This window comes from Saimiri boliviensis, chromosome 1, assembly GCF_048565385.1.
Source record: "Saimiri boliviensis isolate mSaiBol1 chromosome 1, mSaiBol1.pri, whole genome shotgun sequence".
Lineage (NCBI taxonomy): Eukaryota > Metazoa > Chordata > Mammalia > Primates > Cebidae > Saimiri > Saimiri boliviensis.
The window spans coordinates 141,505,191-141,530,242 of record NC_133449.1 but is presented as its reverse complement, the minus strand read 5'-3'; the positions used below and the strand labels follow the sequence as shown (position 1 = coordinate 141,530,242).

Sequence of the window (25,052 nt, the reverse complement as noted above, 5' to 3'; positions counted from 1 at the left end):
ATTCAATCTTCTTAACTGGAGAGTCCATGTTTCTAGTACTTGGTAAATGAGTCCTTAGTTACTTTTAAGAGACAAGTTCTCACTATGTTGCCCAGGCTGGAGTACAGTGGCTACTCATAGGCTTGATCACTGTGCACTACAGCCCTAGACTGCGCTCAAGCAATCTTCCCACCTTAGCCTCTGAAGCAGCTGAGACTACAGTGTGTACCACCATGTCTGACTAATTTTTTTTCACTTAATTAAATTAATTAATTTATTTTGAGACAGGGTCCTGCTCCCATCACCAAGGCTGGAGTGCTGTGGAACTATCACAGCTCACTGCAGCCTTGATTTCCTGTGCTCAGGTGATCCTCCTACCTCAGCTTCCCGAGCTGGTGTCAGATGTATGTCACCACTCCCAGCTAATTTTTTGTATTTTAAGTAGAAATGAGGTTTCACCATGTTACCATGGCTGGTCTCAAACTCCTGGGCTCAAGCAATGGGCCAGCTTCAGCCTCCCAAAGTGCTGGGATTACAGGCGTGAGCCACTGTACCTAGCTTCATTTTTCATTTTAGAGATAGGGTCCTCTATTTATTGCTCAAGCTGGTCTTAAAACTCCTGTCCTCAATCAATCCACATGCCTCAGCTTCCTGAATAGCTGGGATTACAGGTGTGAGTCACCTTGCCTAGCTAGTCCTTATGCTATTAAATACAGATTAAATGAGAACTGGCACAATGGCTTGTGCCTATAATCCCAGTTACTCAGGAGGCTAACACCGAGAATAGCTTGAGGCCAGGAGTTAAAGACCAGCCTGGGTGACATAGTAAGACATCTCTAAAAAAAATAAACTGAAGGCCGGGGAACAATGGCTCACGCCTGTAATCCCAGCACTTTGGGAGGCCTAGGTGGACAGATAGCCTGAAGTCAGGATTTCAAGACTAGCCTGGCCAACATGGTGAAATCCCGTCTCTACTAAAAATACAAAACTTAGTAGGGTGTGATGGCAGTTGCCTGTAATCCCAACTACTCAGGAGCCTGAGATGGGAGAATTGCTTGAACCTGGGAAGCAGAGGTTGCAGTAGGCCGAGATCATGTCACTGCACTCCAGTGTAGGGGATAGAGCAAGACTGTCTTGAAAAAAATAAATAAAGTGAAAAGGCCAGGTGCCATCACCTATAATCCCAGCACTTTGGCAAACTGAGACAGGAGGATCTCTTGAGGCCAAGAGAGTTTGAGACCAGGCTGGGCAACAAAGTGAGACTCCATCTCTCCAAAAAATTGTTTTTAAATTAGCTGGGTGCTGTGGTGAGCACCTGTAGTCCTAGCTACTAGGAAGGCTTAGGAGGGAGGATCACTTAAACACAGGAGAGTTTAAGGCTGCAGTGAGCTCAGATCACATCCCTGCACTCCAGCCTGCGTGACAAAGCTAGGCCCTATCGAAAGAAATGAAAGGAAAGGAAGGGAAAGGAAAGGCAAAGAGGGGAGAGGAAAGGGAGAAGGGGGAAAGGAAAGGAAAAGAGGGAAGGGAGAAGGGAAGGAAGAAAGAAATGCTGGGCAGCTACTCCAGTGGCTGAAACTGGATCCGTTGATCCCTAGAAGCTCAAGGCTGCAATAAGCTATGATGGATCATGCCACTGCACTCCAGCCTGTGTGGCAGAGATCTCCACTCTTAAGAAAAAACAGGCCGGGCGCGGTGGCTCAATCCTGTAATCCCAGCACTTTGGGAGGCCGAGGCGGGTGGATCACGAGGTCGAGAGATCGAGACCATCCTGGTCAACATGGTGAAACCCCCTCTCTACTAAAAATACGTAAAATTAGCTGGGCATGGTGGCACGTGCCTGTAATCCCAGCTACTCAGGAGGCTGAGGCAGAATTGCCTGAACCCAGGAGGCGGAGGTTGCGGTGAGCCCAGATTGCGCCATTGCACTCCAGCCTGGGTGGCAGGAGTGAAACTCCGTCTCAAAAAAAAAAAGAAAGAAAGAAAAAGAAAAAACAGCCGGCACAGTGGCTCACACCTGTAATCCCAGCACTTTGGGAGGCCGAGACTGGTGGATCACGAGGTCAAGAGATCGAGACCATCCTGGGCAACATGGTGAATCCCTGTCTCTACTAAAAATACAAAAAAAAAATTAGCTGGGCATGGTGGTGCGTGCCTGTAATCCCAGCTATTCAGGAGGCTGAGGCAGGAGAATTGCCTGAACCCAGGAGGCGGAGGCTGCGGTGAGCCGAGACCACACCATTGCACTCCAGCCTGGGTCACAAGAGCGAAACTCTGTCTCCAAAAAAAAAAAAAAAAAAAAAATGAACTGTAAAAATGCCATGTTCTACATATGGTATTATAAATGTGCTTCAAGTCATGTATCAGGCTTTAAAAAACTGCTAATAAAATAAGAGAAACCAGGTTTCTTTCTGTCATCATCACTTTTAGTTGCCATATTTTAACACATTTTAAAGCCTGGCACAAATGATAATAGTTTAAAACAGATTATGGTACAGTCATGCATCACCTAATAACACGAATATGTTCTGAGAAATGTCTAATGCATCATTAGATGATTTTGTGATTATATGAACATCATAGAGTATACTTACATAAGCCTAGTTCGCACAGCCCACTACACACCTATGCTATATGGTATTGCCTATTGCTCTTGGGCTACAAACTTATACTGTATGTTACTGTGCTGAATACTGTAGGCAACTGTAACACAATGGTAAGCATTTGTGTATCTTGTTTATGAGATTGAGAATTGAGATGACATCACTGCACCCCCGCCTGGGCAACCAGAGTGAGATCCTGGTTGCCCAGGCTGGAGTGCCGTGGTATCATCTCAATTCACTCAGTCTCCTGAGCAGCTGCGACTACAGGCGCACACCACTATGCCTGGCTAATTTTTTTTTTTTTTTTTTTTTGTATTTTTGGTAAAGGTGAGGGTTTCACCATGTTGCCCAGGCTGCATTTGTGTATCTTAACATATGTACACTTAGAAAAGGTATAGTAAAAATATGGTGTTATAACCTGATGGGATTGCTGTTGAATACACAATTCATCACTGAAATGTCATTATGCAGTGCATCACTATATAACAGTTCCATTTAATTACTATTAGAAATAAAAAGTAAGCATCTCTACCTAGAGAAACTTCCTTGATGAGCTCAGCAGCAGCATGGCAACCCTGAACAAGTATCCTGGTCCAGGATGATAGATCCCGATGTGTCTCCACCCTGAAGAGATGCATCTCAATGCCCTGTCGAGAGCCTGTCCTGGTAGCAAATGTAAGGTCAGATCCAAGGGAGGGGGATCGACATCCAGAGCCAGAATGAACCAACCTAGGACCACAAACAGAGCAGAAATCAAAAGTAACTATGGCATTATCAGAGAAAAATGTCAGGAATTTGTGCTCATTGATAAGCAGAAACTTATAAAAGCCAATAGCAGTTTTTAGATACATACATTTCAAAGTAAGATTATAGTCTATGAAATAGAAACCATTCTGTTTTCCCATAAATGACCCCTGGTGCCACAGTAAGACAAAATACTAGTATTGAACTCCTGGGCTCAAATGATCCTCCTGCCTCAGCCTCCCAAAGTGCTGGGATTACAGGCGTGAGCCACTGGGCCTGGCCAAAATACTTAGCTGGGTGAACTGTGGCCCTAATTTTCCATGAGCTCCTCTATGTTACCCAGAGATTATGTGTATCAAAAAGTTATGATTTTGATTAGGAAATAAGTAAATTAACAGTAATAACTTCAGAGGAAAAATAAGCTTCTGTAAGAAAAAATGGATCGCTAACTGCATTTCAAACATTTCAGCAAAAGAGCTTAAAATGTATGTTTTTTTTTTTGAGACGGAGTTTCGCTCTTGTTACCCAGGCTGGAGTGCAATGGCGCGATCTCGGCTCACCGCAACCTCCGCCTCCTGGGTTCAGGCAATTCTCCTGCCTCAGCCTCCTGAGCAGCTGGGATTACAGGCACGTGCCACCATGCCCAGCGAATTTTACGTATTTTTAGTAGAGACGAGGTTTCACCATGTTGACGATGGTCTCAATCTCTTGACCTCGTGATCCACCCGCCTCAGCCTCCCAAAGTGCTGGGATTACAGGCTTGAGCCACCGTGCCCGGCCTTAAAATGTATGTATTTTTAACAACATTCTCTTGTCCAATCAACAAAGAACTTCTAATGGCAGAAGGCAGTGAATATCTCTTCTGGGGAAATGCAGAGTGGTTTCAGTTAGTAAAGATGCACAGTGAACATAAAGTTGGGTTTTATCTAAAAATTCATGCTGCTTTTTTGCATTTGTCTCTAGAATTCCTTGACCTATAAAGAAATGTTATGTGAAAAAAATAATTCCAAAATAAATAAAACTGTCTTTGTTCACAAATGACATGACTGTCTACATTTTTTTTTTTTTTTTTTTTTGAGACGGAGTTTTCGCTCTTGTTACCCAGGCTGGAGTGCAATGGCGCGATCTTGGCTCACCGCAACCTCCGCCTCCTGGGTTCAGGCAATTCTCCTGCCTCAGCCTCCTGAGTAGCTGGGATTACAGGCACACGCCACCATGCCCAGCTAATTTTTTGTATTTTTAGTAGAGATGGGGTTTCACCATGTTGACCAGGATGGTCTTGATCTCTTGACCTCGTGATCCACCCGCCTCGGCCTCCCAAAGTGCTGGGATTACAGGCTTGAGCCACCGCGCCTGGCCTGTCTACATTTTTAAAATCCCCCAAAACAGAAAAATAAAACATCTGCATGATGCATGCAGTGGCTCACACCAGTAATCCCAGTACTTTCAGAGGCTGAGGCAGAAGGATCTCTTGAGCCCAGGATTTCAAGACCAACCTGGGCAACATAGGGAGACCTCATTTTTACAAAAAAAAAACTCAGGATGGTGGTGTGCACTTGTGATCCCAGCTACTTGGGAGGCTGAGGTAGAAGGTTGCTTGAGCCCAGAAGGTCGAGGGTGCTGTGAGCCATGATTATGCCACTGTACTCCAGCCTTGGCAACAGAGTGAGACCCTGTAAACAACTCCTAAAACTAATAAGCAATTATAGCAAGGTTCCAGGATATAAGGCTAATATACAAAAGTCAGTTGCTTTGAACAACTGAAATCTTATATTAAAAACATAATACCATTCTTCCTTCAGGTCCAAAAAAAAAAAAAAACCACATAATACCATTTATGTCAGTTATCATAAAATGAAATGCTTAAGCATAAATCCAACAAAATATGTATAGAATCTCTCTGAAAAAAACTTCAAAACTTTCCTGAAAGAAAGCAGATGATCTAAAAAACAGATATTTTATGTTCATGGGTAGGAAGACTCAATATTAAGATGTCAATTCTCCTTACGTGATCTACAGATTCAATGCCATCCCATTAAAATCCCAGCAAGTTTTGTAGATAGTGACAAACTGATTCCAAAGTTTGTATGGAAACTCAAAAGACTAACATAGTCAACATAATACTAAAGAATAACAAAAGTTGAAAATACATCTGTGTACTGGCACCACTAAACTTTACAGAAATCAAGCCAGGTGTGGTGGCTCATGCCTGTAATCCCAGCGCTTTGGGAGGCTGAGGTGGGCGGATCACAAGGTCAAGAGATCGAGACCAGCCTGGTCAACAAGGTAAAACCCTGTCTCTACTAAAAATACAAAAATTAGCTGGGCATGATGGCGCACGCCTGTAGTCCCAGCTACTTGGGAGGCTGAGGCAGGAGAATTTCTTGAACCCAGGAGGTGGAAGTTGTGGTGAGCCGAGATCGCACCATTGCACTCCAGCCTGGGCAACAAGAGCGAAACTCCGTCTCAAAAAAAAAAAAAAGAAAAAAGAAAACTACAGAAATCAAAACAGTGTGGAATTGGCAACAGAACAAATAAACTGATCAATGGAACAGAATAGACAGCCCAGAAATAAACCCACACAAATACAGTCAACTGATCTTTGACAAAGAAACAAAGGTGATTCAGGCCGGGTGTGGTGGCTCATGCCTATAATCCCAGCACTTTGGGAGGCCAAGGCGGACAGATCACCTGAAGTCAGGAGTTCAAGATCAAGCCTGGCCTACAGGGTGAAACCCTGTCTCTACTAAAATACAAAAATTAGCTAGGGGTGGTAGTAGGCACCTGTAATCCCAGCGACTTGGGAGGCTGAGGCAGGAGAATTGCTGGAACCCAGGAGGCAGAGGTTTCAGTGAGCCGAGATCTTGCCACTGCACTCCAGTCTGGGTGACAGAGTGAGACTCCCTCTTTCAAAAAAATAAAAAATAAAATAAAAAAAGAAATTCTTGCCGGGCGCGGTGGCTCAAGCCTGTAATCCCAGCACTTTGGGAGGCCGAGGCGGGTGGATCACAAGGTCGAGAGATCGAGACTATCCTGGTCAACATGGTGAAACCCCATCTCTACTAAAAATACTAAAAATTAGCTGGGCATGGTGCCGTGTGCCTGTAATCCCAGCTACTCAGGAGGCTGAGGCAGGAGAATTGCCTGAACCCAGGAGGCGGAGGTTACGGTGAGCCGAGATCGTGCCATTGCACTCCAGCCTGGGCAACAAGAGCGAAACTCCGTCTCAAAAAAAAAAAAAAAAAAAAAGAAACTCTTGCAAGAATATATCGATGATGAAAAAAAAAGAAACAAAAGTGATTCAATGGAGAAAGAATGGTCTTTTCAACAAATGCTGCTAGAAATAAGTAGACATCCATATGCCATTTAAAAAAAGCAGACCAAAAATAAATAAATAAATAAATAAATAAATAAATAAATAAATAAATAAAAGGCTGGGCGCAGTGGCCCACATCTATAATGCCAGCACTTTGGGAGGCCAAGACAGGCAGATCACAAAGTCAGGAGATCAAGACCATCCTGGCCATCATGGTGAAACCCTCTTTTTTATTAAAAAAAAAAAAAAAAAAAAAAAGGTTGGGCGCGGTGGCTCACAAGGCCAAGAGATCGAGACCATCCTGGTCAACATGGTGAAACCCCGTCTCTACTAAAAATACAAAAAATTAGCTGGGCGTGGTGGCGCATGCCTGTAATCCCAGCTACTCAGGAGGCTGAGGCAGGAGAATTGCCTGAACCCAGGAGGCGGAGGCTGCGGTGAGCCGAGATCGCGCCATTGCACTCCAGCCTGGGTAACAAGAGCGAAACTCCGTCTGGAAAAAAAAAAAAAAAGCAGACCATCTATAATTCTTGTCACAAAATTTAACTCAGAATGGATCCTTCACCTAAGTGTAAAAACACGATTCTAAAATTTCTACAACATAGGAACAACTCTACATGATCTAAAAGGATATAATACCAAAAGCACAATCAAGTTGGTAAGTTGGACTTCATTAAAATTAAAAACTTCTGATCTGCAAAAAATACCATTAAGAGAATGAAAAGATAAGCTGCAGACAAAAAAAGTTTGCAAAACACGTATCTGATAGAAGACTGGTATCCAAAATGTACAAAAAACCCTTAAAACTAAACGATAACCCAGCTAAAAAATGCGCAAAGGACCCACTTCTTGGTATATATCTAAAAGATCTTGAAGATACTTGCACACTTATGTTCACTGCAGCGTTATCCACAATAGCAAAGAGATGGAGGCAACCTAAATGTCCCACATGGCAGACACTTCACTGAGAAGACAATTTGATACAAACATACAATGGATCATATTATTCAGCCGAAAAAAGGAAATCCTGTCATAATCTACCACACCTAGCCAGTCACAAAAAGACAAATACTACATGAGTCTACTTACATGAGATACCCAAGGTAATCATACTCATAACAACAGAAGGTAGAATGTGGTTACCAGGGGTTGAAGGAGAGATGCAAATGGAGGGACAGTTGTTGTTCGATAGATACAAAGTTTCTGTTTTGCAAGATAAAGTCCTAGAGATTTGATACACAACAATGTGCATATTGTAAACACTAATCTACTGCACACTTAAAAATAATTAGATGGTAAATTTTGTAAGCTTTTTTTAAATAAAAATTTATCTGCTCTGTCATTCATGTTATGAGTTTTTTCACACACACACACACACACACACACACACACACAATCTTTGGAATTAGTAAAACTGAAACAAAAAATAGGCAAATGATCTGAATAGACACCTCACCGAGAAGATGTACAGACTACAAATAAGCATACAAAAAGATGGTCAACATCATATGTCATTAGGGAATTTCATTTCATTTATTTATTTATTTTGGGACACGGTCTTGCTCTGTTCCCAGGCTGGAGTGCAGTGGCACAATCTTGGCTCACTGCAACCTCCACCTCCTGGGTTCAAGCAATTCTCCTGCCTCAGTCTCCCAAGTAGCTGGGATTACAGGTACGTGCCACCATGCTGGCTACTTTTTGTAGTTTTAGTAGAGACAGGGTTTCACCATGTTGGCCAGGATGGTCTCGAATTTGTGACCTCAGGTGATCCAAAGTGCTGAGATTACAGGTGTTAGCCACCATGCCTGGAGGGAATTTTAAACAAAAACAATGAGATACCACTATATACCTATTATCATGGTTAATATTTAAAATGCAGACAACACCAAAGGCAGACACCACCATTTCTGGTGGCAAAGTAAAATGGTATGGCCATTTTGGAAGACAGTTTGGTGGTTTCTTACAAAACTAAACACATTCTTACCATATGATCTAGCAATTGTGTTCCTTGGTATTTACCCAAATGAGCCGAAAACTTACATCTACACAAAAAACCTGCACACAAATGTGTGCAACTAGCAAAACGTCCTTTGCTGAAAGAAGAGTGCAGGATGAACAGGTTTGTAGTGGAAGCACAAGATTTGCTTTTACAGCTATTGAGTTTAAGATAGCTATTATCAGTCTCTGACATGTCTAGTTGCCTATTCAATATCCAGTCTTGCATTCTTCCTTAGAAACAGAAGACTGCTTTTATCCTGAATAACAGTATGCACAGATAAAAGACTATTTCCCACATTCCTTGCAGAGATGTCGTGGAGTTGTACACTGATGTTATTGGGTAGGATTTCCAGAAAAGCCCCACAGAAGGGGAACAAGGCAGCAGCTATGTATCATTTTTGTCCTTCTCCCCAGTTTCCTCCTGTCTGCCATTTTGGATATGATGGCTGCAGCTTCCAGTAGCCATCTTGAGTCATGAGGCAACCTTGAAGGGTTGATGCTACTTTGCTAAATACACCAGACTTATGCTACATAAGAAACAAACTTCTATTTTGTTTTATTATTTCCAGTTACTTCTACTGGCAGCTTAATATGATTCCTAATGGTCATAAATATGCATATAATGTTAAATAAATCTGTGATTTAAGAGCAGTATGCAGGGCTGGAGATATAAATTTGTGAGTTGCCAGGTCCAGGAGGTATCTGAAGCTCTGGTACTACATGCAAATCACCAAGGGACAGGGTAGTGGACAGAAAGTCTGAGCCCTGGGCACTCTAATGTGTAGAGGCCAGGAAGACAAAAAAGAATCAACCAAGGGGAATGAGAGTGTAGCCAGGGAGGTAAGAGGAAAACTGGCAGAGAACCAAATAATGCCAGGGGGAAAAAAGCACAAAAAAAAGAGTTGTAAATAATGGATAAGCACAGATTGGAGAAAAAAAAAAAGAGTCACAGAAACATTTTTTCAACTGTTTTCAGTAATTATATTATTGGTGACAGTGTTATAGTAATAACAGTAGTACTATTCTTATACAATAGTGTATGTAATGTGGGGAAAGCAAATGAGTAATTATGTAATATTTAAATTTGATAATCTCTGCTGCCCCTGAGATATGGAATGGGTTGTGAGAAAAGGAAAATCATATGTAAAATGGAAGAGGTTCAGTTAAAAAAATGTGTTTTTAAATTTAAATTGGAAGTAATTGTTTAAACACACACCTACACACACACACACACACCCCAATTCCCACCTCTGTCCACCAATAAACAATGACCAACCCCAATAGCAACAAGTGTCCTTAGTGCCCAGATTGAAATCACCCCCTCCTGTAAAAAGATGGTGAAGCTTCTTAGAAAATGACTTAGAGAAGAAAATATATAAGACTGGAATACTGGCTGGGTGAGGTGGCTCGCACCTGTAATCCCCGCACTTTGGGAGGCCGAGGCTGGTGGATCAAAAGGTCAGGAGTTCGAGATCAGCCTGGCCAACATGGTGAAACGCCATTTCTATTAAAAATACAAAAATTACCCGGGCGCAGTGGCAGGTGTCTGTAATCCCATCTACTCGGGAGGCTGAGGCAGGAGAATTGCTAGAACCTGAGAGGCATAGGTTGCAGTGAGTCAATATCACGCCACTGCACTCCAGCCTGGGTGACAGAACAAGATTCCGTCTTAGGGAAAAAAAAAAAAAGAAATAAAGACAAATATTCTGTCATACCAGATAGCATCGTAACTGTCACATACTTTTATATAAAAACCCCTTCTAAAGGACTCAAGAGTCCACCTGAAGAGGTTCTTACTGGCCAAAGAAGGGACAGTTTGAGCATCAATAAGGATAAACTACAATGGATATTAAATCCACAAATTCACAATAACATTTTTTTTTTCTGAGACAGAGTCTTGCTCTGTCACCAGGCTGGAGTGCAGTGGCATGATCTCAGCTCACTGCAACCTCCACCTCCTGGATTCAAGAAATTCCCCTGCTTCAGTCTCTCAAGTAGCTGGGACTACAGGTGCATGCTACCATCCCTGGCTAATTTTTTGTATTTCTACGTAGAAACAGGGTTTCACCATGTCAACCAGGATGGTCTTGATCTCCTGACTTTATGGTTCACCCGCCTTGACCTCCCAAAGTGCTGAGACTACAAGTATTGAGTCATTGTGCCCAACCCCACAATAACATTTAAAAAAATTATTTAGGCAGGCAGATCACTTGGGGTCAGGAGTCTGAGAGGAGCCTGGCCAACTGGTAAAACCCCATCTCTATTAAAAATACAAAAATTAGCCAGGCACCACTACACTCCAGCCTGGTTGACACAGCAAGAGTCTTCTTAAAAAAATCTATTAAGGTAATATGCTATATAAATAGAATAAAAGATAAAAGCCATAAAATCATTGTCATAGACATAGAAAAAGCATTTAACAACCCCAAACCCTTCATGATAAAAATATCAACAAATGTGGAATAGAAGGGAATTTCCTCAACCTTATAAAAGGCATCTATGAAAAACAGACAGCTACATCATATTTAATAGTAAAAGACAGAATGCTTTCCCCTTAAGATCATGAACAAGACAAGCATGTCCACTTATGTCACTTCTATTCAGCATTGTACTAGAGATGCTAGCAATGGCAATTAGGCAAGAAAATGAAATAAAAGCCATGCAGAATGCAAAGGAAGTAAAGCTATCTCTGTTTGCAGAAAATGTATTTTTTTTTTCCCTTGAGGCAGTCTTGCTCTGTCACTCAGGCTGGTGTGCAGTAGAGCAATCTCAGTTCACTGAAACCTGTGCCTCCCAGATTCAAGTGATTCTCCTGCCTCAGCCTCCCAAATAGCTGGGATTACAGGTGCCCACCACCACGCTCAGCTAATTTTTTTGTACTTTTAGTAGAGACGGGGTTTTACCATGTTGAGGAGGCTAGTCTCGAACTCCTGACCTCAAGTGATCCATCTGCCTCGGCCTCTGAAAGTGCTGGGATAACAGGCATGAGCCAGTGTGCCCAGCCAGCAAATACTGATCTTGAAATCCTTAAGGAATCCACTAAAAACCTATTAGAATTAATATATGAGTTCAGCAAGGTTATAAGATGTAAGATATAAAAATCAATGCTTTGATTGAATACATTAGCAATGAATAATCCAAAAAGGAAATTAAGAAGACAATTTTATTTACAATAACGCCAAATAAAAAAATAGGAACAAATTTTACAAAAGAAGTATAAAACTTGTATTCTGAAAACTACAGTACATTGCTGGAAGAAATTAAAGACCTAAAAAAGTAAAAAGACATCCTGTGGGCTAGGTGCAGTGCCTCACACCTGTAATCCCAGCACTTTGGGAAGCCAAAGCTGGCAGATTCCTTGAATCCAGGAGTTTGAGACTGACCACCCTGGATCACATGGCAAAACCTCGTCTCTAAAAAAAAAAAAAAAAAAAGCCAGGCGCGGTGGCTCAAGCCTGTAATCCCAGCACTTTGGGAGGCCGAGGCGGGTGGATCACGAGGTCGAGAGATCGAGACCATCCCGGTCAACATAGTGAAACCCCGTCTCTACTAAAAATACAAAAAATTAGCTGGGCATGGTGGCACGTGCCTGTAATCCCAGCTACTCAGGAGGCTGAGGCAGGAGAATTGCCTGAACCCAGGAGGCGGAGGTTGCGGTGAGCCGAGATCGCGCCATCGCACTCCAGCCTGGGTAACAAGAGCGAAACTCTGTCTCAAAAAAAAAAAAAAAAAAAAAAAAACAGAAAAATTAGCCAAACATGGTGGTACATGCCTGTAGTCCCAGCTACTTGGGAGACTGAGTCAGGAGGATCATATGAGCTCAAGAGGCGGAGGCTGCAGTGAGCCACACCATTGCACTCCAGCCTGGGGAACCTATTAAGACCGTCTCTGAAAAAAGACATCTTACATCATGAATTGGAACACTTAATGTTATTAAGATGGCAATTCTCCTTGAATTGATCCACAGATTCAACACAATCCCTATCACAATTTCAGCTGTCTTTCTTTCCCAAGAAACTGGCAAGCTGATCCTAAAATTCCTGTGGAAACACAAATGACTCATAATCACCAAAAGAATCTTGAAAAAGAACAAAGCAGAGAATTCATATTTTTTAACTTTTTTTTTTTTTTTTTTGAGACAGAGTTTCACTCTTGTTACCCAGGCTCAAGTGCAATGGCACGATCTCGGCTCACCGCAACCTCCGCCTCCTGGGTTCAGGCAATTCTCCTGCCTCAGCCTCCTGAGTAGCTGGGATTATAGGCACGCGCCACCATGCCCAGCTAAGTTTTTGTATTTTTAGTAGAGATGGGGTTTCACCATGTTGACCGGGATGGTCTCGATCTCTCGACCTTGTGATCCACCCGCCTCGGCCTCCCAAAGTGCTGGGATTACAGGCTTGAGCCACCACGCCCAGCCAAGAATTCATATTTTTTATTTAAAAACTTTCTACCAAGCTATAGAATTGAGAGTTCAGAAATAAACCCTTACATTTAAGATTAATTAATTTTTGACAAGAGTGCCAAGAGAGTTCAATGGGGAAAGAAAGAAAGAATGAATGCATTTATGTATGTATGTTATGTATGTATGTATGTATGTATGTATTTGAGACAAGGTCTCACTGTTTCCCAGGCTGTCTTCAAACTCCTGGGATCAAGTGATCCTACTGCCTCAGCCTCCTAGGTAGCTAAGATTACAGGGGCATACCACCCCACTGGCTAAAATAGTCCTTTCAACAAATGGGGGCTGTGACAACTGAACTATTTGCATGCAAAAGAAAGTTTGACCCTTACTTCACACCATATACAAAAATTAACTCCAAACAGATAAAAGTCCAAAATGTAACAGCTAAAACTATAAAACTTGAGGAAGAAAACAGGAGTTTTCAGATGACACCATCAAGAAAGTAAAAACACAAACCACAGAATGAGAGAAAATATTTACAAATCATATATTTAATAAGGTACTTGTCTACAGAATATATAAAGAACTTTTACTTATGACTAATATTTTAAAAAAAGAGATTTTACAACTAGACATTAAAAAGACAACTCAGTTATAAGGCAAATAAATAGCTATTTTTCCAAAAAGCAAATGGTCAACAAGCACAGGAAAAGATGCTCAAAATCATACTCACTGGGGAAATAGAACTCAAAACCACAAGTGTTATCATTTCAAACCCACTGGGATGGCCATAATACAAAACAGGCTGAGCATGGTCACTTATGCCTGTAATTCCACCACTTTGGGAGGCCCAGGTGGCTAGATCATTTGAGGTCAGGAGTTCCAGCCCAGCCTGGCCAACATAGTGAAACTCTGTCTCTACTAAAAATAGAAAATTAGCAAGGTGTGGTTGTGGGTGCTGTAGTCCCAGCTACTTGGAAGGCTGAGGCAGGAGGATCACTTGAACCCAGGAGGCAGAGATTGCAAGGTTGCAGTAAGCCGAGATTGTGTCACTGCTCTCCAACCCAAGGGACAGAGTAAGACTCTGTCTCAAAAAAAAACTAACCAACCAACCAAACAAAAAAAAAACCCACTTAGATATTAGCAAGTGTGGGTAAGAATCTGGAGAAAATGGGGTGGAGGGGAAGCGAAAAAAAAAAAAAAAGAAAGAGAATATGAATGGAAAAGTGTTAAACACAGAGTTGCATACGACCCAGCAATTGTATGCCTAGGTATACACCCAAAAGAAATAAAAATACATGTTCATACAAAAAAACTGTATATGCTACCGGGCATGGTGGCTCATGCCTGTAATTCCAGCACTTTGAAAGGCTGAGGTGGTAGCATCACTTGTGCTCAGGAGTTTGAGACCAGCCTGGGCAACATAATGAGACCCCGTCTCTACAAGAAACAAAAAATTAGCCAGGCATGGTGATGGGCCCCTGTAGTCCTAGCTACTTGGGAGGTTAGGGTGGGAGGATCACTTGAGTCCAGAAGTTGAAGGTTGCAATGAGTGTGATCACACCACCACACACTAGTCTGGGTGACAGAGGGAGAACCAGTCTCAAACAAAAACAAACAAACAAACAAAAAAGGCAGAAATAACCCACAAGTCCATCAACTGATGAATGTGGTACATACATATACAATGGAATATCATTCAGCCATAAAAAAAATAAAGTTGTGATACATGCTACAATATGGATGAACCTTCATATCATGCTAAGTGAAAGAAGCCAGACATAGGCCAGGCGCAGTGGCTCAAGCCTGTAATCCCAGCACTTTGGGAGGCCGAGGCGGGTGGATCACGAGGTCAAGAGATTGAGAACATCCTGGTCAACATGGTGAAACCCCATCTCTACTAAAAATACAAAAACTTAGCTGGGCATGGTGGCATGTGCCTGTAATCCCAGCTACTCAGGAGGCTGAGGCGGGAGAATTGCCTGAACCCAGGAGGCGGAGGTTGTGGTGAGCCGAGATCGCGCCATTGCACTCCAGCCTGGGTAACAAGAGCGAAACTCCGTCTCAAAAAAAAAAAAAAAAGAAGAAGCCATACATAAATGGTTACATAGTGCATGATTCCATTTACAAAAAATGTCCAGAATGTAAGTAAATAACGTCGATTTTTAAAAAAATGTCCAGAATAAGCAAATCTAGAGAGACAATAGATTAATGTTTGCCAGGGGTTAGGGAAAGGGGCAAAAGAGAATTTTTGGGGGCTGTGATTAAAGTGTCAATATTGACCATGATGATAGTTGTACAATTCTAAGAACATACTAAAAACCATTAAATCTTGTATTTAAATAAACTGTGTAAGTTAGTTATACCCCCAATAAAATCACCAAAAAAACTGGGCCAGGCATGGTGGCTCACCCCTGTAATACCAGCACTTTAGGAGGCTGAGACAGTGGGTCACCTAAGGACAGGAGTTTGAGACCAGCCTGGCCAACATAGCGAAACTCCATCTCTACTAAAAATACAAAAATGAGCCAGGGGTGCTCGCGCCTGTAATCCCAGCTACTTGGGAGGCTGAGGCAGAAGAATCGCTTAAACCCGGGAGGTGGAGGTTGCAATAAGTCGAGATCGCACCACTGCCCTCCAGCCTGGGCAACAGAGCGAGACTCCATCTGAAAAAAACAAAACAAAAACCCAGGCCGGGCACGGTGGCTCACGCCTATAAGCCCAGCACTTTGGGAGGCCGAGGTGGATCACAAGGTCAAGAGATTGAGACCATCCTGGTCAACATGGTGAAACCCTGTCTCTACTAAAAATACAAAAATTAGCTGGGCATGGTGACGCATGCCAGTAGTCCCAGCTACTCAGGAGGCTGAGGCAGAAGAACTGCTTGAACTCGGGAGGCGGCGGTTGTGGTGAGCTGAGATCTTGCCATTATACTCCAGCATGGGTAACAAGAGCGAAATTCCGTCTCAAAAAGAAAAAAAAAAAAAAAGGAAAAAAAAAAGACCCTAGAAAAACTGTGAAGTATACATACGGGAAAACCATAAGAAAAGTAATTTTCCTTAGGGTCATTAAAGTATTCAATATTTTGCTTCATAGTTTATTCACTTTTTATATTTTCTTTTTTTTTTTTTTTTTTCTCATTTTGAGACAGGGTTTCGCTCTGTCCTCCAGGCTGAGTACAGTGGCATGGTGTTGGCTCGCAGCAACTTCCATCTACCCGGCTCAAGCAATCCTCCCATCTCAGCCTCCTGAGTAGCTGGCACTACAGGTGTGCACCACCACACTCAGCTCATTTTTATATTTTGTGTAGAGATGTGGTCTCATGTTGCCCAGGCTTATCATGAACTCCTGGGCTTAAGCAATCCTCCCACCTCAGCCTCCCAAGTAGTTGGCACAACAGACACATCCCACTGAGTTTGGCTCACTTTTGTTTTTGTGTAGAGACAAGGTCTCATTATGTTGCCAAGGCTGATCTTGAACCCCTGGGCTGAAGTGATCCATGTGCCTCGATGAGCCTCCCAAAGTGCAGAGATTACAGGCATGAGTCACCACTCCTGGCCTCACTTCTTATATTTTCCCTATTTTAAAGAAGTATTGGCCAGGCGCGGTGGCTCACACCTATAATCCTACCACTTTGGGAGGCCCAGGTGGGTGGATCACCTGAGGTCAGGAGTTCGAGACCAGCCTGATCAATGTGGGGAAACCTCATCTCTACCGCAAATACAAAATTAGCCAGGCATGGTGGCACATGCCTGTATCCCAGCTACTCGGGAGGCTGAAGCAGGAGAATCGCTTGAACCCAGGAGGCAAAGGTTGCAGTGAGCTGAGATCATACCACTGCACTCCAGCCTGGGCAACAAGAGTGAAATTCTGTCTTAAAAAATGTAGGTCAGTATAACAGAAAAAAATGCTATCTCATTTATAAGGATTTAAAAAAATTTGGTGAGGAATGTATATCAAAGACAAATAAAACCTCTTTAATGTCTAGCTTAAAAATAGCTGAATTTTTGACAGCTGCTTCAGCATTTTATTGTAGTATGCAGTCATAGCCTCACATAGATATGTAGTTGGAAAAGGGAAGATTATTTGAATAGCCCATTCAGATCATGTAGATAGCCTTCCATCCACAAACGAAAACTCAAGTGGTTTCATAAAGATTAACTGCAATGTGGAATCTGAAATCTTGTTGATAGTTTCCATATCATGTTGCATTAAAAATCAACTGGTTTCCCTTGCAATTTCAATGGATCTCTTTTATGCATGCATGATTTTGGAACACCATATATCATTCATGTGGAAACGTATTTGATCCCTGAGTTACACAGATTTTCCAAGCGTTAAAAATGATTCTCTACAAAAGATGAAAAAAATCGCATTTGATATTAACACTAATCTCACCAGAAAAGCAAGTACTGGGAAGCTGTCAAGTTCACAGCAGCAGATATGAGTTTTCCAGCATTCTAATTTTTGCTTGAAAACTACAATTTTATCATTGGCAACAAATAGTATCAGTGTTTTCCTTAAGTGACAGACTAATTTTGGTGATTTTGGAGAAAATACCTGACAAATACCCAAATCTGACTAAACGTGTTTGTCAATCAGTCATTCTTTCAATTAAAAAATGATGTATTCATGAAAAAGCATGGAATCCAGCTGAGAATTCACATGTGTGCTTTTCCTTGAGACAACAGTCATTCTTCAGTATGTAGCAGAAGTGCCCCATGAACACTTCCCATTTCATCACACAGAATGTCAAAAAGATGAAAACTCAAGGGTCAAGATTAAATAAAATTAATAATTTTTACTATTTCAGCAGAGACGTAAGTTAAACTGGCATTTTTTTCCCCTCTGCAAATCCATGTGGGGACAGATACAATTATTCCCAATACAGTTTGGTGCCAACTGCCTTGATTCATGCAAAGGTGCCAGCAATTTTACCCACCCTCAGTGCAAATATCAATAATATGGAAAAAAAAGCAAATGACATTTTATTATTACTATGAAAACAGCTTTGGACTCACAGGGCCCCTGAAAAGGGGATTCCAAGAGGTCCATGAAGTATACTTTGAGAACTGCTTTACTGAGCTGATTCCCATTAAACCAACATGCAAATTAAACATTAGGTACCTTGGAAAAAGTTAAATACATTTCAAAATTACTCCACATATGATCCAAGTAAGACAAAGCATTGGGGAAAGCAACAGATATTCTATCATATTCAATTTGATTGCGAATCTCAAAACAGACATTAAAAAATATAAAGTCTAAGATTTTTTTTTCTACAGATTTGATTATGAAATAATTGGCAAAGAGAATCTAATGCAAACCAGATGCTGGACTCTTGCTGAGCAGCGGTTGGTTGGGAACACTGCTAAAAGGCCCCCCCTTTTGTGGAGAGACCAGATGAGCTCATGCAAAGGCGTTTGGCAGCTTTTTTTTTTTGGCCCCACAAGCCCCATAAGCACAACACTACTCAATATTCCACATTCTAAAGTCAGCATGCTGTTTTTTTCTTTCTGAAATCTTTTTCTCTTTCAAAGAAAGCTTATAGGAAAAGACAAGAAAATCCATATTCTGAAAAATCCAGAGCACCTAAAAAACCTGTGCCTTTCTACCTGTGTCGTGTGCCTGGCTTTAATCTCAAGAAACGTGTAAAACAAAAATCCTCTTCATTTATCACTTTCATGCTTTACTTAATTCCTCATTGGCCTGAACTATTAAAACCCGTGCTTTGGGCGGGGCATGGTGGCTCATGCCTGTAATCTCAGCACTTTGGGAGGCTGAGGCGGGTGGATCACGAGGTCAGGAGTTCAAGATCAGCCTGGCCAATAAGGTGAAACCCTGTCTCTACTAAAAATACAAAAATTAACTGGGTATAGTGGCACGCACCTCTAGTCCTAGCTGCTCAGGAGGCTGAGGCAGGAGAATCGCTTCAACTCGGGAGGCGGAGGTTACAGTGAGCTGAGATTGCGTCACTGCATTCCAGCCTGGGAGACAAAGCGAGACTCCGTCTCAAAAAAAAAAAAACATACTTTGGTTTTGAAGAATCTGTAAATGTCCAATCCAATATAAATAGTAGCTAATAGTTAATTCACATTACTCTAAGAATGTTATTTGATTTTGACCTACAATCAACTTTTAATTTGTCAGGGTTTTGTTGTTGTTGTTTTTTTTTAGATAATCAAGGTCCTTTATTTCTTTTCCTTGCCTATATGTTTATGCAATCTTTTTTAATTCTGTCTCATCCACTCATAAGAGCATGGTCCAAAGTATTAAAAATAGAATTAGGGGCCGGGCATGGTGGCTCAAGCCTGTAATCCCAGCACTTTGGGAGGCCAAGGCGGGTGGATTACAAGGTCAAGAGAACAAAACCATCCTGGTCAACATGGTGAAACCCCATCTCTACTAAAAAATACAAAAAAATAGGTCAGGCGCGGTGGCTCAAGCCTGTAATCCCAGCACTTTGGGAGGCCGAGGCGGGTGGATCACGAGGTCAAGAGATCGAGACCATCCTGGTCAACATGGTGAAACCCCGTCTCTACTAAAAATACAAAAAATTAGCTGGGCATGGTGGCGTGTGCCTGTAATCCCAGCTACTCAGGAGGCTGAGGCAGGAGAATTGCCTGAACCCAGGAGGCGGAGGTTGTGGTGAGCCGAGATCGCACCATTGCACTCCAGCTGGGTAACAAGAGCAAAACTCTGTCTCAAAAAACAAAACGAAACAAAACAAAAAAAACCCAAAAAATTAGCTGGGCATGGTGGCACGTGCCTGTAATCCCAGCTACTCAGGAGGCTGAGGCAAGAGAATTGCCTGAACCCAGCAGGCAGAGGTTGCGGTGAGCTGAGATCGCACCATTTCACTCTAGCCTGGGTAACGAGAGCGAAACTCCGTCTCAAAAAAAAAAAAGTAAATAAATAAAAATTAAAAAATAAAAATAGAATTAGGAAAATTAAACATTCAGCCCTTTCTCATTACTCATTTAAATCTCAAACACTCTCTCTCCCCTACATTAAAAACACCTTCTGGCCTTGCCTCCCTCTACGGAATACTTCCTGGTCTAGTTTCATCCTCTGGTCTCTCTCAGGGCTACCCTTTACCCGCGCTCTGTTTGGTAGAGGATGATTAAGCCTCACTTAATTCTATTGGGCAGTGACTTCAACCAATTCTACCTGGTCAACATGGTCACACGGAAAAACTAAACCTTTCATCTGTCATTTTTTCTTAATCCACCAGTACTTCCTAAACAAGGAGTAAAGAATCCCTGTTGTTACATTAATTAAACTTATTAAGAAACAACATGAAGTGGGATGGTGGCTCACACCTGTAATCTCAGAACTTTGGGAGGCTGAGGCATGAGAATTGTTTGAGCCCAGGAGTTTGAGACCAAACTGGGCAACACAGCAAGACCCCATCTCTAAAAAGAAAAAAATTAGCCTGGCTTAGTGGCTCATTCCTATGGTCCTAGCTACTGAAGGGGCTGAGGTGGGAGGATAGTTTGAGCCCAGGGGTTTAAAGTTACAGTGAGCTATGATCCTGCCTCTGCACACTCTAGACTGGACAACAGAGTGAGAGTTTGTCAGAAAGAAAAAAAGAGAAGGAAGGAGGGAGAGAGGAGGGAAAAAAGAAAGAAAAGGAAAGGGAAAAAGAAGGAAAGGGAAGGGGAAGAAAAAAGAAAGGAGGAAGGAAGGCAGTCAGCCTAGGAAGCTCTGTAAGACCCACCCATTTAATTAATAGTGAGTTCAATTTGCATGAATGAGCATGTTTGAATTCTTCACATTTAATATGAAACTTTGATTATCTGTAAAAATTGGTGGCAGATCAAGAATTGCTCCTTTTTCTTTTCTTTCAATTTTTTTTGAGACCAGAGGTCTCACTATGCTGCCCAGGCTGGCCTTTAACTTCTGGACCTAAGTGACCCTTCCAACCTCCCAAGAAGCTGGGATTATTGGCACGTGCCATGGCACCCAGCTAAGTGCTCTTCTTTTAACAATGACCAAATTAAACTAATTATTATACTTTTACAAATGATTTTTCTTGGACATAATTTTCATTTAATAATAAATATTATAATTAAAGCAGCTAACACTTGAGCAGTTACAATGTGTCAGGCACCATTCTAGGAAGTTTATTAGTACTAACTCATTTAATACTCACACTCACCCTATCTCATAGGGTACACTTAAAAATGCACCCTAAAATCTGTGGCACAGAAAGGTTCAGTAGCATGTTACTACTTACTTAGAATAAAATTCAGTTTATTATAAATCAGTCTTAGTCTCTCTTTTAAATCTTGTTGGGTTTAATTATTTTATTGAAATAACTGAATTGTTAAAACATAATTCACACACCATACAATTTACCCCTTGAAGTACAATGGTCTTCGGTATATTCAGAATTTTCAACCATCACCACATTCAATTTTAGCAGATTGTCATCATCCCAAAGAGAAATTCTATACCCATTAGCAGTCATTCCCTACTGCCCCCTCCCCCTGGCAACCACTAATCTACTTTCTGTCTATCCTGGATTTGCCTATCCTCAACTTTTCATATAAATGGAATAATACAGTATGTAGTTGTTTGTGTCTGGCTTCTTTCACTTAGCACAATGTTTTAAAGATTCATCTACATTTTAGCATGTATCAGAACATTATTTTTTGTGTGTTTTTGGAGACAGAGTCTTGCTCTGTCACCAGGCTGCAGTGATCTCATCTCACTGCAACCTCTGCCTCCTAGGTTCAAGAGATTCTCCTGCCTCAGCCTCCTGAGTAGCTGGGACTACAGGCATGCGCCACCACACCCAGCTAATTTTTGTGTATTTTTAATAGAGATGAGGTTTCACCATGTTGGCCAGGATGGTCTTGAACTTCTGAGCTCATGATCTCCCTGCCTCAGCCTCTCAAAGTGCTGGGATTACAAGCACAAGCCACTAAGCCCGGCCCATTATTGTTTTTAACCGCAGAATAGTATTCCACTGTGTGGCTATTTCACATTTTGTTTATCCATTCATCAGTTGATGAACACTTGGGTTGTTTCCACTTTCTGGCTATTGTGAATAATGCTGTTTTGAACAGTCATATATAAGTTTTGATGTGGACATAAGTTTTCATTACTCTTGGGCACAACTTAGGAATGGAACTGTGGGTCATAGGGTGACTCTATATTTAGCTTTTGAGAAACTGCCAGACTGCCTTACACAGCAAGTATGTATTTTACATTCTCACCAGCAATGTATAAAGATTCCATTTTCTCCACATCATTGTTGATATTTTTTATTTCATCTGTCTTTTTAATGATAACCATCCAGTGGTTGGGAAATAGTATCTCATTGTGGTTTTGATTTGCATTTCCCTGATACTATGTTAAGGATGCTGAACATCTTTTCACGTTCTTACTGGCCATTCATATATCTTCTTTGGACAAATATCTATTGATAACATTTTCCCCCTTTTTTTTTTTTTTTTTTTTTGAGATGGAATCTTGCTCTGTTGCCCAGGCTGGAATGCAGCGGTGAGGTCTTGTTTCACCGTGCACTGCAACCTCTGCTTCCTGGGTTCAAGTGATTCTCCTGCCTCAGCCTCCTGAGTAGCTGGGATTACAGGTCATGCCAACACACCTAGCTAATTTTTGTATTTTTAGTAGGAACAGGGTTTCACCATGTTGGCCAGGCTAGTCTCAAAACTCCTGACCTCAGGTGACCCACCTGCCTTGGCCTCCCAAAGTGCTGAAATTACAGGCATCAGCCACCACGCTCAGCTCCATTTTTCATTACTGACTTGTAAGAATTATTATTATTATTATTTTTTGAGATGGAGTCTCACTCTGTCACCCAGGCTGGAATACAGTGGTACAATCTCAGCTCACAGCAACCTCTGGCTCCCATATCCAAGCAATCTTCCTGCCTCAGCGTCTCAAGTAGCTGGGATTACAGATGCATGACAACACACTGGCTAATTTTTGTATTTTTGGTAGAGATAGGGTTACACCATGTTGGCCAGGCTGGTCTTGAACTCCTGACCTCAGGTGATCAGCTCACCTCCGCCTCCCAAAGTGCTGGGATTAGAGATTTGAGCCACCATGCCCGGTCAACAAATCTTTATATATTCTAGATATAAGTTCCATTAGATATATGATTTTCAAACACTTCCTCCTTTTCACTTTCTTGATGGTTACATTTGAAGCACAAAAGCTTTTAAGTTTCTCCAAGTCCAATTTATCTATTTTTTTTTTCTTGTTTTGAGATGGAATCTTGCTCTGTTGGCAGGCTGGAGTGCAGTGGCGCAATCACTGCTTACTGCAACCTCCACCTCCTGGGTTCAAGCGATTCTTCCACCTCAGCCTCCCGAGTAGCTAGGACCACAGGCATATGCCACCACGTCCGGCTAATTTTTGTATTTTTAGTAGAGAAGGGGTTTCACCATGTTGGCCAGGATGGTCTCAATCTCTTGACCTCGTGATCTGTCCGCCTCAGTTTCCAAAAGTGCTAGGATTACAGGCATGAGCCACCACACCTGGCCTTTTTCTCTTGTTAACTGTGCTTTTGGTATGATATCTGAGAAGGCTCTGCCTAACCCAAACTCATAAAGATCTACTCCTATATTTTATTTTACAGGTTTTATAGTTTTAGCTCTTAAATCTTGTCTATATCTTTTCCCTACTTGCAAATTAACAACACTGATAGTACACATACCCCCCATCTTCTTCTTTAGTATCAAAGTGCTTTGGTGGTTCACGCCTAATCTACTCTATAGCCAAGAAATGATTTGCTCATGGCATTTTAATTTGTAGTATTGAACAAAAGCTCGTCTGTGGGATGCAGTAAATTTCTGCTTCCTGCTTCCAGTTGCACACATTTTAAATAAGAATAAAGGGTGGGCACAGTGGCTCATGCCTGTAATCCTAGCACTTTTGGAGGCTGAGGCAGGCAGATCATGAGGTCAAGAGATTGATACCATCCTGGCCAACATGGTGTAAACCCTGACTCTACTAAAAATACAAAAAATTAGCTGGGCATGGTAGTGCGCCTATAGTTCCAGCTGCTAGGGAGGCTGAGGCAAGAGAATCACTTGCACTCAGGAGGCGGAGGTTGCCATGAGCCAAGATCGCACCACTGCACTCCAGCCTGGTGATGGCGTGAGACTCTGTCTCAAAAAAAAAAAAAAAAAAAAGAATAAAGCTACCTTCCTTGCATTCTATAATCAGAACCAAAGTGTAAGCTGCTTCTTGAAAATTTAAAGGTAAGAGAGCTCCACAGTCATATTCCTAAACTCTAAATCTTTGGAAAATATAAATTTAATTGCTCTAATTATAATTACTAAGACACGGTCATATGTTTTTGTAGGATTACTGTCAAATTCCTAATGTAACCATGACAGAGGAAACTGTAACTTAAGTAAAGAATTTAATTCAACTAAGATTTATTGAGCAAAGCATTATGGGAAGTGCTGAGGACTAAGTCACAGTTCTGGACTTAAAGGAGTTATAATTTAGTGGGGATTTTAAAAACCAGATATAGGAAATTTACAACAAAGAATGGTATAAATTTTACTTTTTTAAAAAAAAAACTGATAGTTAAATTCAGTATTTCTGTAGGACTATTCTGTCCTAAAGGAATTAATGAGGGCACACCTCCCTAATACTGAGGCTCAGCAAATCCTTTATCTCATTCTGTAATCTTGGAGCTCCAGCTCTAAATTACAGAGATACTACTGGAAGGCTATGTGAAAATTATATTTTTTATAAAAAGAATAATATCTGTAAGGGAAGAATAATATATGTGACTAGTTAAAGGCAATCTTTTAAAAGTGAAAGGTTTCCTGTAATGCAAAGAATACTCTTCCTAAATGAATCTTTGTCTCCTCAAAGCAGGAAATCCACACTGGGATATAGTTTCATCATTTAGCTCTTTTGACTACCAAATCCTTTTCCATGAAGCTCTTCTTAAATGTGTAGTTTTTGAGTTATATCAACACCTGATTCTTTTGTAAGTCTAAAAAATTTGAATTTGAAT

General features: G+C 41.5%; 1 protein-coding gene across 2 annotated transcripts in view; it reads right to left on the bottom strand.

The window, feature by feature from the left end:
- Window positions 1–25,052, bottom strand: part of SNTB2 (syntrophin beta 2) — a 135,022-nt gene that overhangs the window by 22,276 nt on the left and 87,694 nt on the right. For both annotated transcript variants that reach the window (XM_039477691.2, XM_074405468.1), the window contains exon 5: window positions 3,115–3,311. In XM_039477691.2, the coding sequence (XP_039333625.1) occupies window positions 3,115–3,311 (197 nt within the window). The remainder of the gene's footprint in view (window positions 1–3,114; window positions 3,312–25,052) is intronic.